This window comes from Oncorhynchus mykiss, chromosome 19 (genome assembly GCF_057628025.1).
Source record: "Oncorhynchus mykiss isolate SJ-2025 chromosome 19, ASM5762802v1, whole genome shotgun sequence".
Lineage (NCBI taxonomy): Eukaryota > Metazoa > Chordata > Actinopteri > Salmoniformes > Salmonidae > Oncorhynchus > Oncorhynchus mykiss.
In genome coordinates this window covers 20,580,959-20,600,001 of record NC_143040.1, presented here as the reverse complement: position 1 = coordinate 20,600,001, position 19,043 = coordinate 20,580,959, and the positions used below count along the sequence as shown (strand labels likewise).

General features: G+C 44.6%; 1 protein-coding gene across 2 annotated transcripts in view; it reads right to left on the bottom strand.

Moving 5' to 3' along the window:
* LOC110497380 (FHF complex subunit HOOK-interacting protein 1A) overlaps positions 1-19,043 on the bottom strand; it is a 38,891-nt gene that overhangs the window by 5,062 nt on the left and 14,786 nt on the right. Inside the window, exons 2-12 of one of the 2 annotated variants that reach the window (XM_036954306.2) lie at positions 18,967-19,042; positions 16,640-16,879; positions 13,647-13,958; positions 13,279-13,478; positions 13,015-13,186; positions 10,820-11,065; positions 10,506-10,673; positions 7,490-7,569; positions 6,929-7,131; positions 2,302-3,363; positions 1,767-1,945 (exon numbers count right to left, since the gene is read on the bottom strand). In XM_036954306.2, coding sequence (XP_036810201.1) covers positions 1,767-1,945; positions 2,302-3,363; positions 6,929-7,131; positions 7,490-7,569; positions 10,506-10,673; positions 10,820-11,065; positions 13,015-13,186; positions 13,279-13,478; positions 13,647-13,958; positions 16,640-16,759 — 2,742 coding nt within the window. In that variant the 5' untranslated portion in view covers positions 16,760-16,879; positions 18,967-19,042. The remainder of the gene's footprint in view (positions 1-1,766; positions 1,946-2,301; positions 3,364-6,928; positions 7,132-7,489; positions 7,570-10,505; positions 10,674-10,819; positions 11,066-13,014; positions 13,187-13,278; positions 13,479-13,646; positions 13,959-16,639; positions 16,880-18,966; position 19,043) is intronic. The other variant, XM_036954307.2, reaches the window with a different exon arrangement.

Genomic DNA, 19,043 nt, shown 5'->3' with positions numbered 1-19,043 from the left:
CCTGGTCTTTGAATCTGTGCTTGAAATGTATTACTCGATTGAGAGACCTTACAGATAATTGTATGTTTGGGGTAGTCATTTTTAAAACCCTTTAACCACTATTATTGGACACAGAATGAGTCCATTCAATTTGTGATTTGTTAAGCACATTTTTACTCCTGAACTTACTTAGACTTGCCATAACAAAGGGGTTGAATACTTAGACTCAATACATTTCAGCATTTCCTTTTTTATTAATTAAAAAAAAATGTTCTACTAACAAAATTCCACTTTGATATTATGGGGTATTTTGTGTAGATCAGTGACACAAAAAGTCAAGGGGTGTGAATACTTTCTGAAGGCACTGTAGCTGCCAGAGCACAGAAAGTACAGGATAAATATTGTATCAAAGCTACAATGAGGTAGTCTCATTCGGCTATCCTGATCTCGCGAGCTTACATTGAAACAAGATGGTGGATCAATGAGATCACCATGCTGAATTGTTTTGTTTTTTTGCACACAAACATTGTATTGTTCTACTGAGACAAATGAATGCAATCATTGCATTTCCACAGCGCAAGACGCCTTATCAAAGAAAGTATACATTTGTTTTGACTGAATTAAGCCAACAGGCTTTACGTACTTGATGCCAAGAGTATTGCAATACACACTATCAGGTGTAAAACAGGTAGCTTTTGCATAAAAGCATATTACACGATTGAAAACAAAACCAGAGGCATAAACCAGACAAAACAAGGACATTAAGCAAGACAAGACACACTGATGATGAGAGAACCAAACCGCATTTATCTCCATGACAAACAATCCACCTCTTTTAATCTGGACCCTAATGAAAATGAAGTGCCCAGTGTTTGTACGTCAACAACTTGCCATCCCCTTTCATCCCCATCCAAACATTCCCTTTAATGCGAGCTTTCAAACATCCCCATTCCATTTTGATTTACTTGTTTACACATCCTCTATTCAATTATGCATGAATCAGCCAGCGGAGAGAAAAACACTGTGTTAAAGTCTCACTAGACTTGTTTCACAGCCATTTTGAACTCTGTTTTCATTGCCACGTTAAGTGTACGCCGCTCATAGGTTGCGTCCCAAATGGCACCCTATCCCCTATATAGTGCACTACTTTTACCCAGGGTCCATAAGGCTCTGGTTAAAAGTAGTGCACTATATAGGGAATAAGGTTCCATTTAGGACAAACCCATAGTATTCATAATCTCCTCTCTAATTAATACTATTCATAACGGATCCCTCCTCTCAAACTTCTAACAGGTTTTCTGGTTGTTTCATGAGTCTCCAGAGGTTTAAACAGCTTAGAGCGGTGAGGGAGAAAAGCAAACAGTTTTTTGGGGGGATGTTTTTACACCTCTAATGCTTACTAAATGGAGCAGAGTGAAATGTTTACTAAGAGAGTTGTCTCTGTTTTGAGTAGGCGTGCATTGCAGTGTCTATGAGGAGTATCTTAACAGTAGGACTGTGTCCATATCTGCCTCAAAGTCATTCAGAGAACAAAGGATACAGATAGACAGACAAAGTCTACACAGAGATAGATGGACAGACAGATTGAATGTCTATACATAGCGATAGATGGACAGACAGACTGAAAGTCTATACATAGTCTGTCTGTCCATCTATCGCTATGTATAGACTTTCAGTCTGTCTGTCCATCTATCGCTGACAGAATTAATGGAATCTAGGAGCGGGAGTGTACACTGGGCTGGTGACAGTCACACTCACAGTCGCGCACACACACACACTATCTGTACCTGATAGAGTGAGCGCACGCTGGGCTGGAACACCATGTTGGTGTTGAGGAGGAAGGATTGCAGCAGGGGCTGGGGGTAGGCAGCCAGCTGGGCCAGTATACCAGTCAGCAGGAGGTTGACATGGAGAGAGTTATCTAGCATGTTCTCCAGACGTGACAACAGCACACTGACAAATGGCCCTACAGGAAGCGAGAAAGAGAGTCTTCACTCAGATTGTCAAACCTGGTTAAAGATCAAGCCTTAAAGTAACAAGCCTTAAAGTAAGGCAGATAATACTTCAATCTACACAGGAAGAGAGAGAGAGAGACAGACTTTACTCAGACTGAAGTTTTATCTGTCTTACTTTAATTTAACCAGGTTTGACAGTCTGAGTAAAGCCTCTCTCTCTCGCTATGAGTCAAATGCATCGTAAGATAACCACGCTGTGATTCTTTAGCAAATTCTTGACACGTGTTAGAGAGCTGACCTTCAAACCTGGTGAAGATATTGTACAAAAGTTAAGGCTTTTATTTCTGAGAGTGTTGTTTTATCTTACCTGTAAAAGGCACAGAATGGCTCCTAGTGCTCCCACTGCGGAGCTTGGTCCCAAACAGGGATGAGTGCGGCTTCTCCAGCTCTGGCGTATCCACAGAGAAGGAGCTGAAGTCCACCTCGTCCTCCTCCATGGGGGTGACAACAGGATTCCGGAATTCTTTGTCCACTGTTTTCACATGGCTGCTCCCCCCAGTCCCGGTCTCGTCGCTGCCCAGCGTACGAATCAGCTCCTCGTACTGACCCATGAGGTCGTCCCCCACCTCAGCCGAGGGGCTCTGGAGGTTGGAATTGTGGTCCGCAACATGAGCCTTGACCTCCTTTGACCCCTTTGTGACCTCCATGTTGGTGGGATGGAGTGGAAGACTCAGGCCATTGCTGAGGGGGACCTCATCCTTCTCCTGCAAACTGGATTCTTTGAAATGGTCCTCCTCAAGGTTCAAGTTCGAGTCTATTTCAGATTCCTCCGATTCCGGTAGTGTCTCCCGGCTGGGTCTGCGGCAATCCACAGTATCGCGGGCGTCCTTCTTTGCCACAAGGTCGTAGACCATGACATCATCCTGGAAGTCGGACTCCTCGATGTAGGAACCCTTAACCAGCATGATGGCAGTCCTCCTCATTTCCTGGATGTGTTTGGGCGGCTCGGCTGCAGGCAGCTGTGGAGGTCTACTACTCTCAGCAGCAGCAGCCTCGGGGGACACCACCGGACCGGCATCATAACTATCGTCCCACTCCAGCTCTAGTTGATTAGTAGGGGCTGGGTCTGTGGTCTGGGGCGGGCAGGGGGGACGAGGCCGTGGATGTGGATGTGATCTCTTGGGGTTGACCGTCTGGGCTTGGCGTCCCCTGGCCCCAGCCTCCTCCAGGGCACTGGGTTGGTACTCCTCTGGAGGGGGGTCCTCTCCATCGTAGGGGGCTGACCACACCTGGCAGGCCCGGGTGCAGCTGCTGATGCCCAGGCGGGCATTGTAAAGGTAGTGCAGGTAGTTCACGTCCAGGTAGATCTCAGAGCCGATGACGCAGGAGTAGCCCGAGCCATCCTCCTCCAAAAAGGTCTCCTCGGTCTCTGAAAAACAGACAGAAAGACAGGGAGCACTACAAGTCAGTAATGTATCTAACAGTGATAGCCAGAGAGAGAGAGAGAGAGAGAGAGAGAGAGACAGAGACAGAGACAGAGAGAGACAGAGAGACAGGAAACAGAACAAGTCAGTGCGATGAATAATATAACTAATCCTGGCTGACACACTGCGCTGCATGCACGATGAATTCACGCACAGCAGAACTAATGACGTTGACAATTAACCACAGGAGGCTAAACAGATTTAATTGAGATTTCATGAGTTGATAAAAACACTTTCTAATAAGGCCTCTTATGTTATTAATCTGACAACATGAGACTTCATGTAAAAATCATACAGAACCATAACTGATGGATGTTTAATGTTCCTTAATAAGGAATAATAAATTGATAGGAATAATGGATTATCAATAGAACACGTTCTACTACGGGGATAGGAATAATGCATTATCAATAGAACACGTTCTACTACGGGGATAGGAATAATGCATTATCAATAGAACACGTTCTACTACGGGGATAGGAATAATGCATTATCAATAGAACACGTTCTACTACGGGGATAGGAATAATGCATTATCAATAGAACACGTTCTACTACGGGGATAGGAATAATGCATTATCAATAGAACACGTTCTACTACGGGGATAGGAATAATGCATTATCAATAGAACACGTTCTACTACGGGGATAGGAATAATGCATTATCAATAGAACACGTTCTACTACGGGGATAGGAATAATGCATTATCAATAGAACACGTTCTACTACGGGGATAGGAATAATGCATTATCAATAGAACATGTTCTTCTACGGGGATAGAAATAATGCATTATCAATAGAACATGTTCTACTACGGGGATAGGAATAATGCATTATCAATAGAACACGTTCTACTGCGGGGATAGGAATAATGCATTATCAATAGAACACGTTCTACTACGGGGATAGGAATAATGGATTATCAATAGAACATGTTCTACTACGGGGATAGGAATAATGCATTATCAATAGAACACGTTCTACTGCGGGGATAGGAATAATGCATTATCAACAGAACACAGGGCAGGGCGCCCGTTGCCGACCCCTGTTGTACTAATTAATTAATTAATTAATTAATATATATATTATATATATATAAAAATATAAGTGGAGGTGGTTTTTGCCAAAATCCAACGAAACACAAACCACACAGACAAAGTGTTTGAACTGTCTAGATATCCATGATACAGCCCATCACCTTGGAAAGTTATTTTATATATACATACACACACACACACACACACACACACACACACACACATATATATATATACATACATATACACATATACACATACATAATGTTAACTTTCCAAGGTGATGGGCTGTATCATGGATATCTAGACAGTTCAACTTTGTCTGTGTGGTTTGTGTTTTGTTGGTTTTTGCCAAAAACCACCTCTAATTAGGTCAAAGCGCTCAACAATGTTATGACTAGTCGCAACTCAGTAAAGGAACTTTGTGTGTTAGAGATTTTGGCTCAGCGTAGAGCTCATTGAAGCTGCGATTGTGAATACAGAAGAGAGTGAAGTGTGAATCAGATTAGGATCAAATGTGATCTTAATTCGTTTCGTCTACTCAGACTAAGCTGCAGCACATGGCCTAAAATCCCAAACACAAATATTCAGGCCACTTGAAACAAAGGAAACTAGATTGTCTATCTCTCGACCTATAATATTGAAACCGATTGTTAAAATCCTTCAGAAGTAACAGTTTATTCTCTGAGAACCATTGAGGCATTCAAAAGATCACCTTCAAATAGAAAGCAACTGGTTAAATAGGGGGTTAATTCCACTTTACTGCATGTGGCACGTTACACTGTCTTGTCCTAGTGATAGGCATATACAGTGCCTTGCGAAAGTATTCGGCCCCCATGAACTTTGCGACCTTTTGCCACATTTCAGGCTTCAAACATAAAGATATAAAACTGTATTTTTTTGTGAAGAATCAACAACAAGTGGGACACAATCATGAAGTGGAACGACATTTATTGGATATTTCAAACGTTTTTAACAAATCAAAAACTGAAAAATTGGGCGTGCAAAATTATTCAGCCCCTTACTTTCAGTGCAGCAAATTCACTCCAAAAGTTCAGTGAGGATCTCTGAATGATCCAATGTTGACCTAAATGACTAATGATGATAAATACAATCCACCTGTGTGTAATCAAGTCTCCGTATAAATGCACCTGCACTGTGATAGTCTCAGAGGTCCGTTAAAAGCGCAGAGAGCATCATGAAGAACAAGGAACACACCAGGCAGGTCCGAGATACTGTTGTGAAGAAGTTTAAAGCCGGATTTGGATACAAAAAGATTTCCCAAGCTTTAAACATCCCAAGGAGCACCGTGCAAGCGATAATATTGAAATGGAAGGAGTATCAGACCACTGCAAATCTACCAAGACCTGGCCGTCCCTCTAAACGTTCAGCTCATACAAGGAGAAGACTGATCAGAGATGCAGCCAAGAGGCCCATGATCACTCTGGATGAACTGCAGAGATCTACAGCTGAGGTGGGAGACTCTGTCCATAGGACAACAATCAGTCGTATATTGCACAAATCTGGCCTTTATGGAAGAGTGGCAAGAAGAAAGCCATTTCTTAAAGATATCCATAAAAAGTGTTGTTTAAAGTTTGCCACAAGCCACCTGGGAGACACACCAAACATGTGGAAAAAGGTGCTCTGGTCAGATGAAACCAAAATTGAACTTTTTGACAACAATGCAAAACGTTATGTTTGGCGTAAAAGCAACACAGCTGAACACACCATCCCCACTGTCAAACATGGTGGTGGCAGCATCATGGTTTGGGCCTGCTTTTCTTCAGCAGGGACAGGGAAGATGGTTAAAATTGATGGGAAGATGGATGGAGCCAAATACAGGACCATTCTTGAAGAAAACCTGATGGAGTCTGCAAAAGCCCTGAGACTGGGACTGAGATTTGTCTTCCAACAAGACAATGATCCAAAACATAAAGCAAAATCTACAATGGAATGGTTCAAAAATAAACATATCCAGGTGTTAGAATGGCCAAGTCAAAGTCCAGACCTGAATCCAATCGAGAATCTGTGGAAAAAACTGAAAACTGCTGTTCACAAATGCTCTCCATCCAACCTCACTGAGCTCGAGCTGTTTTGCAAGGAGGAATGGGAAAAAATGTCAGTCTCTCGATGTGCAAAACTGATAGAGACATACCCCAAGCGACTTACAGCTGTAATCGCAGCAAAAGGTAGCGCTACAAAGTATTAACTTAAGGGGGCTGAATAATTTTGCACGCACAATTTCAGTTTTTGATTTGTTAAAAACGTTTGAAATATCCAATAAATGTCGTTCCACTTCATGATTGTGTCCCACTTGTTGTTGATTCTTCACAAAAAAATACAGTTTTATATCTTTATGTTTGAAGCCTGAAATGTGGCAAAAGGTCGCAAAGTTCAAGGGGGCCGAATACTTTCGCAAGGCACTGTATAAAGTACAGAACCAGCTAGAAATCTCCAGTGAACCTATCTTACCCATGGTGCCAGTGTTAGCACTGTTGTCTGTACCCTTTGACCAGAGGATGGAGTCCAGCTGTCTGAGAGGTGGGGGGCTGTGTTCGGGGGAGCAGCAGGAGGGTGTGAGCGCCAGGATCTTAGCGGCCGACACAGAGTAGAAGTCTCTCTCCTTCACCACACGTCTCTGGCTCAGCATCATGTGATTACAGGGGATCAGGTACCTGGAGAACCAGAGGAGGGGGGGGGGGGTAGATCCTGTTAGGGAGCCCCAGCAGGGGGAACTGAGACTGGGGTTAGGAGGATGACGGGGGGTTATGGTTGTACCAAGAAATGGAGATGGGTCGGTGTTTGGGTGTTAAAGAGAAAAAGCGGAGTACGGGCTCATCACATGGTAAACCAATCAGCTGTACCATGATTTACAGTAAGACAATGAGGCTTAGCTGAGAGGAGAAACTGAATTTGTAAGTGTGTGTGTACATCTCAACTAGGTATACAGAGAAAGACATCATACACCCCAAATGTTCCATATAATATCATCATGAACATGCATAGAACATGGAACAGGCCCCACCCACTCACCTCAAGATGAGCTGCAGCATCACATCCTCACAGTACAGTCCAATGAGAGTCTGGAACAGTGCCAGAGACACAGTACCCAGCTGGAAAACACCAAGAAGATAAACATCACAAGATGATGAAACAAAGGCCTCAGAGGACCGGAATACATCACAGGGCTGGATTAACATGTAAGGGATTACCAGGGCTGAATTTCAAAATGTCTGCCTGTGGCACCTGGCATCATACCTGTTTGGACAGCCTGAAGTCACAGCTTTTGATGATACTTGTTTTGTAAGTGTCCCTGATGCAACTTCACTTAGTTGGCATGTAACCAGCTAATACTGCCCCTATGTCCTTAATGTGTTATATTTTAGGCATGGTGTATGTCTTGATTAGGTTGGATTGTGTGGAAAAAGGTGTATGCCTATCTGTCTGAGTAGCTGACAGCTGAATAATGATAAATGTATGGAAATGTCTGTCCATTTGAGGGTTTGGAATGGGGCGACTCACCAACAGTGAGTCGACCTGGCCAAGGCTTTCGACTGTCAATCACCGTATTCTTATCAGCAGACTCAACAGCCTTGGTTTCTCAAATGAATGCCTCGCCTGGTTCACCAACTACTTCTCTGATAGAGTTCAGTGTGTCAAATCGGAGGGCCTGTTGTCCGGACCTCTGGCAGTCTCTATGGGGGTGCCACAGGGTTCAATTCTCAGGCCGACTCTTTTCTCTGAATATATCAATGATGTCGCTCTTGCTGTGGGTGATTCCCTGATCCACCTCTACGCAGACGACACCACTCTGCATACATCTGACCCTTCTTTGGACACTGCTCCAAAACGAGCTTCAATGCCATACAACACTCCTTCCGTGGCCTCCAACTGCTCTTAAACGCAAGTAAAACTAAACGCATGCTTTTCAACCAATCGCATCACCACTCTGGACAGTTCTGACTTGTGAATGTGTGGACAACTATAAATACCTAGTTGTCTGGCTAGACTGTAAACTCTCCTTCCAGACTCCTATTAAACATCTCCAATCTAGAATCGGCTTCCTATTTCGCAACAAAGCCTCTTTCACTCACGCTGCCAAACATACGCTCGTAAAACTGACTATCCTACCGATCCTTGACTTCGGCGATGTCATTTACAAAATAGCCTCCAACACTCTACTCAGCAAACTGGATGCAGTCTATCACAGTGCCATCCGTTTTGTCACCAAAGCCCCATATACCACCCACCACTGCGACCTGTATGCTCTCATCGGCTGGCCCTCGCTTCATATGACCCACTGGCTCCGGGTCATCTATAAATCTTTGCTAGGTAAAGCCCGCCTTATCTCAGCTAACTGGTCACCATAACACCCATCGTAGCACGCGCTCCAGCAGGTATATCTCACTGGTCATCCCCAAAGCCAACACCTTTGGCCGCCTTTCCTTCCAGTTCTCTGCTACCAATGACTGGAACGAATTGCAAAAATCACTGAAGCTGGAGACCTATATAGCCCTCACTAACTTTAAGCACCAGCTAGCTGAGCAGCTTACCGATCGCTGCAGCTGTACATAGCCCATCTGTAAATAGCCCATCCAATCTACCTCATTCCCATTTGGTTTTATTTACTTTTTTACTCTTTTGCACACCAGCATTTCTACTTGCACATCATCATATGCACATCTATCACTCTAGTGTTAATTTGCTAAATTGTAATTACTTCGCTACTATGGCCTATTTATTGCCTTACCTCCTTATGCCATTTGCACACATTGTATATAGACTTTTTGTATTGTGTTATTGACTGTACGTTTGTTTATTCCATGCGTAACTCTGTGTTGTCAAAACCATCAATGTTAAATGGGCTGCAGGTATCAGAAGTGTTGTTTTCTACCCTGTAGAGTACAAATCAGCCCAGGAGCGTTTTTCACAGTTGAGTAGTCCTGTGAAGAGAGCACTTGAAAGTTTCAATTGACAAGTCTCTGTTTGATGTTAATGAATGAAGCCTTTCCAGCAATTCCCCCTGTTTGAACTAGACATTACATTACCTAATATTTACTTGCCTTGTATCATGAGTCCAACGACTAATTAGATAGTTATTGTGCATTGCCATGGCAATAATCTGCTGTCTTTGATACTGACATTTTAAATATTTGTTTAAATTATTAGGAAACGAACTCTGGGGAAGCTCTCTCCAAAACAAGTCTCAGTTATTTTAAACATGACTCACACAGCATAGCAGCAAGATTCACAGACATAAATGAGATCCTTCAGAAAGTTGTCAGGTTGAGGAGGCCTGGCTATCTACTAAGTGTTACTAGGAGACTCTAGGTTGAAATATGCACAGTAATCAATATGTTTTGCAACTGTGTGCGGTTGTGTGTATTTGTGAGTACTAGCACGGATCACGGATCTGAAAAGGGAAGTTGACACGTGCTGAGCAGGTGCCTCAGCCTGCAGACTCCCTCCCGTACCTGGTGTGTCGATGCGGCTGACCAGCATGTCCAGGATGTGGACATTACCTGGAAGGGTGTGTCAATGCTGCAGACCAGCGTGTCCAGGATGTGGACGTTACCTGGAAGGGTGTGTTGATGCGGCTGACCAGCGTGTCCAGGATGTGGACGTTACCTGGAAGGGTGTGTCGATGCTGCAGACCAGCGTGTCCAGGATGTGGACGTTACCTGGAAGGGTGTGTCGATGCTGCAGACCAGCGTGTCCAGGATGTGGACGTTACCTGGAAGGGTGTGTCGATGCGGCTGACCAGCGTGTCCAGGATGTGGACGTTACCTGGAAGGGTGTGTCGATGCTGCAGACCAGCGTGTCCAGGATGTGGACGTTACCTGGAAGGGGACGATGCAGCTGACCAGCGTGTCCAGGATGTGGACGTTACCTGGAAGGGTGTGTCGATGCGGCTGACCAGCGTGTCCAGGATGTGGACGTTACCTGGAAGGGTGTGTCGATGCGGCTGACCAGCGTGTCCAGGATGTGGACGTTACCTGGAAGGGTGTGTTGATGCGGCTGACCAGCGTGTCCAGGATGTGGACGTTACCTGGAAGGGTGTGTTGATGCGGCTGACCAGCGTGTCCAGGATGTGGACGTTCTCGTGGCGGTGGAGGAGGATGAAGGAGAGGAAGGTCTGCAGCAGGACCGGCTCTGACACCGACCGCACGAACAGGTCCAGATAGGCCGTGGTAGTCATCACCTCCTCCAGGGTCAGCTAGAGAGAAACACACAACCATCAGTAGGCTGGATACAAATACGCTGCATCCTTCCTTCCAATCTTCCTGGAAGTAGTGACTGATCTGACATTGATCTGAAATGGTGGATGTAATACTGTGCGATCCATGCTGTGTTTATACTGACCTTGTGGAGGGCCGGTGCCAACACAGGCACCAGAAAGCCATTGTAGATGTAGCTGACCAGCTGGTCCCTGATGTTGGGGTGAGCCACCTGAATGACTGCATTGCAGAACTCCAGTGAGTTGAGGAACTGAACCAGGGTGGGCATCTGTAGCCAGTCCTCTCTGTGGAGGCAGTGCCACTCCTCACCGGGCACCTCCAGCTTGGTGGGCAGAGACGAGTAGAGACCGCTCAGCCCCGTGGCCAGCACCTAGAGGAGGGGGAGAGGAGCGAGAGAGACGCATTTAGTGGAACCCCTTCAAGTAGGCTATTGCTTACTTACACCATATAAACTGTACACTGTGGTCTGGTATCACGAGTATGCGACCAAGTTGCTGGGAATAACTAGGATCTAATATTATTATGTGTTTCCTTTCATCTTTGCATGAGTTTCCTTTTGTGCATGCAAAAGATAACTGTCCATGACTTTGCACAAAGGGCTCAAATGCCTTGGCAGGATAGAGCAATGCCTCTAAACCAGGGAACTGAATGGGTCTCTGTTCTGACTTCCTGGTACAGGTATATCCCTGTCTCTCCATTGGCTTATCCAGGCAGTAGGAAGCTAGGCAGGTAATCCTGTGACAAAGAGGTATTGTAGCCTACTCCTGCTGTGCAGTTACGTTAAATACTGTTACATAACTGGTTATGGTCCATGCAGCCTGTACAGTCTCTCCACGGTACAGGTGAGATTGAAACAAATTCTGTTGACACTGTTTAAGCACTGCCAAGCTAGATAGTCAATCCACAACGGCTTAACATAAGTGTTTGATAGTGAAGCTACTAGGTCACAACAGGACAAGTGTTCTGTGGGGATACTGTAAAAACATTCAGATGGGCAGACTGGTGCATTGATAGAGAGTTATAGCTAACGATTTACAGTATAGATTAAACATGAGCATTGAGCAAAATACATTAATTATGAGTGTGGAAGTGGGCACAAATGACTTTTATGCATGTGTGTTCACTCTAGCTTCACTCTTAGTGGGTTTTATGGCGCAGATATAAATGATGTTTCCCCTTCCATGCTTTGAGCTGTACTGTATGTTATAAATCTACCAACTCCCTTCTCTTCATGGTCTCACATTCAAATGACTAGTGTGTGAATCTATGCATGTGATAGAAGCCTCATCCCCATTCCCCCTCCCTCAAAGCTGAAAGCAAGTGGAGAAAGGCAGCATTACTAAAATGACCTCTAGTTTATTTTTTTTTTTACCTTTATTTAACTTGGCAAGTCAGTTAAGAACAAATTCTTATTTACAATGACGGCCTAGGAACAGTGGGTTAACTGCCTTGGTCAGGGGCAGAACGACAGATTTTTACCTTGTCAGCTCGGGGATTCGATCCAGCAACCTTTCGGTTACTGGCCCAACGTTCTAACCACTAGTTGATTTACCTGTTGCCCGGCTTCATCAATAACAATGGGCATTGACGTATGGCTGTGTGATTTTAGAGTTACCATCCAAAAGCAAGTGATTTCCCTGGTGAGCTAATGCATCAAGATGGTGGCATGGTTTGATAAGTATTCTAATCAACAACACAGGTCAAAGTTACGACATCAGTCTAGTGCAAATCGATTATCATTTATAATCATCGACTTAAGTCTTCATCCATTTTGTTTCATCAAACTAATATTTTTTTAAGGTTTACAATTTAAATATACAGTCTGAGATGTGTATAAATCATTTTTACAGCTGGGCTGAGTTTAGCCTTTTAATAACATGGGTGTGTTGCTTGTTACATTATCAAAAGCATATGAATACCTCACGTTTAACATACAACAGCGCCACTCTCCCTCGACCTGCTTCATTATGCATACAGTAGGCTAAGCATATTTGGGCTATGAATATCATACGCCTATCAGGGGACAAAGAGAGGTCAGGGATATTAATTTGTCTGGTAGTTGGTACAATGAGTTAATAGGACATTGAGTCAAGGGCAGAACAAACGTCCATATGACATGTATACAGAGATAGAGAGAGAGGAGAGAGAGAGGGGGAGGACAAAGTCTAAACAAAGAGAGCGAGAAGGGCAAAGGGACAGTGAGACCTAAGAAACAGAAATACAGAGCCATAAAATGAGAGTCACAAATCACAGACATAACGTGAAAGAGACCAAAAGGAGCAAGACAACAGTATCATAAAGACAGACACCTCTCCTCACCGGACAAAAGTAGGTGTTCTCTGCGATGTGCTGGGCCACGCGCTGGTTCTCTGCAGACAGTGACATGATGAGGAGCAGGGCGTCCCGGGCCTGCTGGCCCACCAGGCCCTCCCGGTGGATGAAGGGGATCAGCAGGGAGAAGATCAGGAAGTTGGCCGCCCCTTGGTCCTCGCTGTAATAATAATCACCATAATAATTGATGGGATTTCTATAGAGCTTTTCCAGTATCTCAAAGCGCTTTACATTGTAAGGCGAGAAGCTCACCTGGTATGGAAGAAGAGCTCCAGGACAGACTGGTCCTTGGCCAGGACACAGCACAGTTGGTTGAGTAATGACACCAGCTCAGCTTCCACCTCCGGGCCAGCTGTCCCCGAGCACGACGACAGGAGCATCATTAAGGGTCGTAACACAGGTTTGTGGTGCAGTAAGGGCTGCCGCGCCTGGCCCACAATCATCTCGTACATCTTAGAAGAAGAAGATTACTTTATTGTCAGTTGTCACTGAGATGTCTTTTTCCTTTATCCCAACCCCCGAGACACCCTCCTCAAATCATGACAGATTTCTCTGTCAGACCAGGGATTCAACCCCCAACCCTCTAGTTACCGACCACAGTCTCTAACCTCTACACCTACCTTGAGCTGCTCCAGTTTCATATCATCAGTAAACTGTCGCCTCAGGCTCCACAGGAAGAGCCTCTCCATGACGTTCTCCATCACCACAAACTCCAGGATGGGTCCCATGGCTCCCGCCTGGCCGGCGTCCTCCTCCATGAGCAGGAACAGAATATGTTCCACGTAGTTCTGCACCGCGCTGGCCTCGTCCCCCGGGATGGGCCCGCCGAAACGCATTGGGCCGCCGCTGGAGAGGCCGATGACACCAAGGGCAGCCATGTTGCTGCTGGTGTTGCTGCGGAGAGGATCATGCTTCTCCAGGATCTTTACCACCTGAAGGGACAACGGGGAAGGTACAGGGTTATGTCCATAGAAATGAATATAGTACCTGTATATCTGTGATAATTTCACCTTCATTTTACAAGGAAGAAGATCAAATAAGATTAGTTCTCGCAGTGAATATTTTCTTTGGTCAACTTGAAGTTTATTCGATAACCTCGATAGAGCAAGGTTAAATAAATCAACTAGCAAATCGTAACAGTTGAAATCAAATGAGCAAGTTATTTCATTGCGTGTACACCAGAGTATAAGACAAACTCTCTCAGACTCTGCCAAAGTGCTTACAATGATGTTCAGGATAAATTAGATTGACTGAAACATGTTGGTTTGTTATGTTGGTAATATTCTCTCGGGAGGACTCATAAGTGACAGTTAATAATCGTCATCGGACAGCCTGCTGCTGCCTTTATTGATCTAGATGAACACAACAGTCTCTATTACAAGAGGAAGATCTGAGAGAGAATACAACTCAAGTCCTACGGGAAATAAATTGGGGGAAGCTGATGCATCGTTTGTGATTTTACGAAGATTACATTTGCCTGAGTCATGTCAATATAATATCTCAAGCCCAGGCAGTTACAATTGTGTGTAAATTGGGTTTGTGGTGTTCCAATTCCACTGTTGCCTGCGGAATTCTGTACTGAAATGTAAATGAACAACCACAAATCAAGTGACATCGCATTTATATTGACAGTGAACCATAAACAAAATGAACGCTAACAGTGACGTGCACGTAATATCAATATATTGATGGTAAATCAGCTTGATATGAAAGTGTATAAGGCTGTTTTGTCCTCTATATGTTTGTGCCTTAGTGTGTAGATAGTTAGTCCCTCTCTAGTAGGACCTCCCTACACAAGCCTCACTAATGAATACAGGTCTGTGTTCAGTAGCCCACAATGCATGAAAAAAGTTATGTTGCCTGGGAAAAAAACTCAAATCTGTCTTCTCATTGGAAAGGTTCAGGTAGTACCTCCCTGTTTCACTAAGTTTTAAAACATTCCTTTAATGAACACAACCCAGACATGGGAGGAACTATTCATAGAGTCACAACAATGAGCTCACTGTCCCCACCAGGCCCTGCTACCATGGCGATGGGAAGTCCACTGAGAGCAGAGCAGAGGGAGAGCCAGACTGGCTGACTGAGACAGAGCCCCCAGGTGACTGATTGATCCAGGCATGATAGTGCGGTAACCGCACAGGATGAGTGAAGAGAGGGAAGGAAGAGGAAGGGGAGTAGTGATGGGTGTCATATTAAAGTTGCCACTTCCTTCACTCAGGTCTGTCTACAATTCTTTTGGGTATTTCTGGTGTAACAAATAGCTTTGAGGACATAGCTGGGTAATACAGTAGGACTATAGATGATCAAGTGGCCTTTTCTAACCACTGACTAGTAATACATGGAGGTGGAGGCATGGAGCCGTCAGGATAATGGATAACATGTACTGGTACATAGAGATACATCAATATAGTTCCTTTTGTGTACTGGTATCTGTATAGAACCATAGTGAGATGAAACAAACTGTTGCCCAGAACATATTATCCTGTCCTGGGCAACCCACTACACTGACTGGATAACATTCAGCTCTCTCAGACATCCTAACAAAAGGACAGTGATTTCACATGGGTCTGGAGAGGGAGAGATAAGGCTGAAGCCATTGACTGTCAATGAAAGTCTACCCATTTTTCTGAAATGTCAACAGTTTTCCTCAATATAGGGTCCCGGGGGGTGCCTACTTAGCAGGCTGGGCTTTTCCAGGAATTCTAAGACCCAAAATCAATAGTACTCCTATCCCGCTATTAATTAGCCAAAATGTAGCAATTAAGACTCAGCTGGAGCCGTATTGTAGTGCCAACCTTCCTGCAGAGAGGGTCCAAGATCTAGAAATGTCCTACATTTCTGAATATGATTCTGTTGAAACCCTTAACAGTGCACTACACAGACATAACATTTACATTATCCCATAGAGCGGCGCACATTTGGCCCAGCGTCGTCCTGGTTTGGCCGGGGTAGGCCGTAATTCTTAACTGACTTGCCTAGTTAAATAAAGGTTAAAAAATAAATAAAAATGATAAATGCTGAGAATGATACACAAAAATGGAACAGATTGAACATAATTTCAGGCCTCTTGGTTGTGTTGTTACTGTTCTACGTCCAGCAACGTGAGCTCCAACCCCATTTTATAGTAAATTATGTTTGTGTTTCCAGGCCTTACTGTATTCTATTCTCTGTAGCGGAGAGGGGTGGAGACTCCTGCCAACTCCCTCCCACTGGGGTGAACTGAGGCTGAATAGAGAAGGGAGGAGCCAGTAGACAGTCATTATTTCAGTTACATACTGTAGCCGTTCAGTTACCACAATGAGGTCTGGGCCTGAGAGGGTTCACGTTCATGGGCGGGATTGTAGGAGTTTAGGTTGTAGGATTTAGGAAATGTTTGTGTTATAGGTTCTGCGGTGGGGTTTGGAGTTATGGTTCCAATTATAAGAGTTTGTGTTTTAAGAGTTCGAGGAAGAGCTTCTGGGTTAAAGTGATTGGGCTACAATGATATGCATTTAGTGTTCTGAGGGTTTGAGTTAGGGTCCGGGTTCTACGAGATTGAGCTATACAAGTTAAATGAGGGTTTTGAGCTGAAGTTATAACTAGGGTTACAAGACAGAATTGTGGTTTTGTTCACCTGTGCCCAGTGGTTCTTAAACACGATCATGCAGGTCTCTGGGTCCAACCCTTTCAGGACCAGGGCCTCCCCCGGTCTGCCATCCCTGTTTCCGTTGGCAACCATGGAGGCCATCATCATGGTGACCAGATCTCATGTGGGTTAAACCATTACACAGGACGGAAAGGGGTAGAGGGGGAGAGTCCTCACTGGAGACCGGCTGAGACCACTTGGACAGGGGGATGAGGGAACACTGGGGATCTGCAGAGCACAGAAAACATCATGTCATCATCCTGTACATGCAGATGGTGAATCAGTAATTTGTCACTGTTCAAACCTTTAACAATACATACTATGGCATACTGTAGTAGTAGCTGACAGATTAAGACTACTGTAGCCATAGGACAGATTCAGGGTGATTGATTGAGACATGCTGTTCAGTTGACCTCTAGCCAAAAAAAAAAAACACAAACACTGCAGCAGCCTGTAACACGGTCTTCTCTCCCCCTGGATTCACAGCAGCTAGGCATGCGAGAGAAAAGAGAGGGAAAACAATGACAGGGCACAGGCAGAGAGCGTGCGAGAGGGGGAGACACTCAGCCGGTGGCACAAACCATGCCCTCTATTCCTCAGCTCGACAAGTGCCTGCCAAAATACTTACCCAGGGAAAAGTGGTGATGGCTTTGTAATAATATAAGCCATTTAGCAGACGCTTTTTTCCAAAGCGACATTTGTAAGTATGGGCGGTCCCGGGAATTGAACCCACTATACTGGCGTTGCAAGCTCCATGCTCTAGCAACTGAACTACAGAAGACCACAGATTTACAGACGTAACGCCTCGCTAGTAGGCTACAATGCACAGTGAATTCCATAAGGTCCCAGTGACACCACTTTCATCACCCACTCACTCATCTTGTGACACCAGAAGAGATTATGATGCATGACAATAGAGTGTGTATTACCAGCTAGTGGGCCCGCGAGAACTAATAAAACACTATTCTTTCCATGAATGGTCTGGAACTGTTTTGGTATGTAAAATATGTTAACTTTGTAGCCTAATGTTATGTTGATTCTAGCTCTGTCCAGAAGCGCCTGTGAAAATATGTGTCCCTCACATATCTAGAGAGTGAGGTCAGGTGTCCGTTTCTCACACTGCTCGTCAGTCAGGAACCAAAATAAGGATTAAAAGTACTAAAAATAACTTGTCTGTCAAGACACTGCAGAACTGTTCCAGCCTTAGCGTTTACCTGCTACACACTTAGACCTGTATCCCCACAGATTGAAATAAAACACAAATACATTCTCTATGCTTATACCAGCACCGATGGACTTTGCAATGCACAGAGCCATTGCTAACTTAATTATGTGACTGTGACAGTCAGATAACAATAGGTGCAAGCCAGGGTTATTTGTTGCTTCCCTTGTAAAGGAGGTGATTGTACAGGAAAGAGGACCATTGCTGCAAAGAAAAGCTTGGCTTTCTGCTGACATGGTGTAGTGCAACAGGCCATCTCCCTCCCCGCCCCAGTCCCTGCTCAGGTCAGTTATAAATAGGACTATAACTCAGGACGGAGGATATTTGGATTCTATTATCTTCCTAGAATCCCATGTTTCCGCTCCTCCGGGGACAGTGAATGGAGACTATGGTGGTTCTGAGAATCAGATGATTTTCATTCTAGAGTCTAGTGCTATGTGATGTCATTGGCCAAGTGCCCACATCGAATGGGCGTAATTCTGAGAACAACTGATGTTCAGATTATATCCATGTCAACAGATCACACTTTGAATACTTTGATAACAGACTAACAATTGGGACTGACTAGACAGTAAATAAAAAATAAAAACTGGGCTACCGACTCAACCTGACAACAATGCAAACAAACGCACAATACCTAGTTAGCCGTTGCTAGGTACTGGCATATAATCAACCAGGTCAGTAAACAACATTTTAGGACAATGTCTTCTATTGAAGACGTCTGCTTCATACAGTGTACAATAACAACACATGAATTACAGCCATGCACTGCAGGAGTTCAACTGTAACCCTCCTGCTGGAAGCAGAAGCAGAAGCAGACTGTCAGACCACAATGACCAATTAGAGATCAGAAAGGCTGCCCCTCAAACGGACTCTCAACCAATCACGGCCAAGTCAAACTTTTTTTTGAATGGTTTCGACCCACTTGAAGAGGAGAGACTCAACAACCAGCCACAGAGCTTGGCACCACAGAGACACACTGAAATACTAATGCTAAAGCTAAACACATCTGTTTTTAGTTAACACAGGGAACGTGCCTTATAGGAATGCATGAGGCAGGGTCACCCGGGACAGAAATCGCTGAGATTCCTACCTCTGTTTCACCATGGTTGCTCGTCTTGTATCGACGACACAGAATGTCCCCTCTTTACATCCAGACACACCCAGTCC